We start from the raw sequence: 1,616 nt of genomic DNA, 5'->3' as shown, positions 1-1,616 counted from the left end.
ATATATATATATATATATATATAGGCGCAGGAGTGGCTGTGTGGTAAGTAGCTTGCTTACCAACCACATGGTTCTGGATTCAGTCCCACTGCGTGGCACCTTGGGCAAGTGTCTTCTACTATAACCTCGGGCTGACAAAAGCCTTGAGTGGATCTGGTAGACGGAAACTGAAAGAAGCTTGTCGCATATATGTGTTTATATATATGTTTGTGTGTCTGTGTTTGTCCCACCAACATCACTTGACAACTGATGCTGGTGTGTTTACATCCCCGTCACTTAGTGGTTCAGCAAAAGAGACCGATAGAATAAGTACTAGACTTACAAAGAATAAGTCCTGGGGTTGATTAGCTCAATAAAAGGCGGTGCTCCAGCATGGCCACAGCCAAAGAATATATATACATATATATATATATATATATATATATATATATATATATATATATATATATATATATATATATATATATATATATATATACATATTTTCTGCCTCTCTGTTATACTCCAACCTTACATCATCTGACACAACATCACCTCTTCCAATGCCCCCCTCCCCTCTCATAAATTCCTCATCTTGCAAGTTACTTGGTGGACCCTGCTGGGTCTGGTGCCACATAAAGATCACTCAGTCCACTCTGTAGGGTGGTTGGTGTTAGGAAGGGCATCCAGCCATAAAAACCTCCCCAGAACAGACACAGGAGTCTGATGCAGTCTTCTGCCTGGCGGCCCCTGTCAAACCATCCAACCCATGCCAGCATGGAAGACGGATTTTAAACAATGATGATGATGACGATGATGATGATGGTGATGATGATGACGACAGAGATGACAATGAAATCATACTCACTATGGGATATTTAAGAATGGTGCTGGTCCAATAAATAGATTGCAGATGGCCAGTAAGAATGTCCCCAAAACAATAATAATATTCGTCTGTTTCTGGAAGAGGGGTAGAAAAGAAAAGTAACATACACATAAGAGCAAGTAGTTGAGAAATGGAGCTTAGATTTCGTTATTTTGTAATATATAGAGCAATATGTATATTGTAATATTTTGTAATATAGATGTTTTCGATCTAGTTTGGATTCTTTGCCATCAAAATTGATTGCAAAGAATTCAAATTTGATGGCAAAAAATTCAAATTTGATTGCAAAGAATTCAAATTTGATGGCAAAGGATTCAAGTTTGATGGCAAAAAATTCAAATTTGATTGCAAAGAATTCAAATTTGATGACAAAGGATTCAAATTTGATTGCAAAGAATTCAAAATTGTGATGTGGTTGCAGAAATTGTCTGACAGCTGTGACTGGGTCCTTCTACTTGTGTGGCATGGTGCAGAGTCCTGTTGCCAGACATAGGGTCTTCCTGCAGCCACCCTCTTGACCCAGGAGAGCACTACCTCCTCCAGGCACTTGATGTAGGCCTCTGTGTTGGGTCTGAGGCCGTGTGGGAAGATGAATGGAGGCATAACATCGCCATCACTAGCAATCACTGCAAACACCATGATGCTAACTGGATGTTTGATTTTTATCACACTCCATACATATTTTGGAGAAACAGCAAGCCAACGGTTGTTCTGTGTGTTCAGTATTTGATCCTGGCAGAAACTTTTCTTA

At 39.4% G+C, this 1,616-nt stretch overlaps 1 protein-coding gene across 2 annotated transcripts in view; it reads right to left on the bottom strand.

Moving 5' to 3' along the window:
• Window positions 1-838: 838 nt before the first annotated feature.
• Window positions 839-1,616, bottom strand: part of LOC106870509 (MFS-type transporter SLC18B1) — a 72,736-nt gene continuing 71,958 nt past the window's right edge. For both annotated transcript variants that reach the window (XM_014916622.2, XM_014916623.2), the window contains exon 10: window positions 839-939. In XM_014916622.2, the coding sequence (XP_014772108.1) occupies window positions 847-939 (93 nt within the window). In that variant the 3' untranslated portion in view covers window positions 839-846. The remainder of the gene's footprint in view (window positions 940-1,616) is intronic.

This window comes from Octopus bimaculoides, chromosome 23, assembly GCF_001194135.2.
Source record: "Octopus bimaculoides isolate UCB-OBI-ISO-001 chromosome 23, ASM119413v2, whole genome shotgun sequence".
NCBI lineage: Eukaryota > Metazoa > Mollusca > Cephalopoda > Octopoda > Octopodidae > Octopus > Octopus bimaculoides.
Note: the sequence above shows the minus strand (reverse complement) of the source record. Positions and strands in the feature narration are given on the sequence as shown.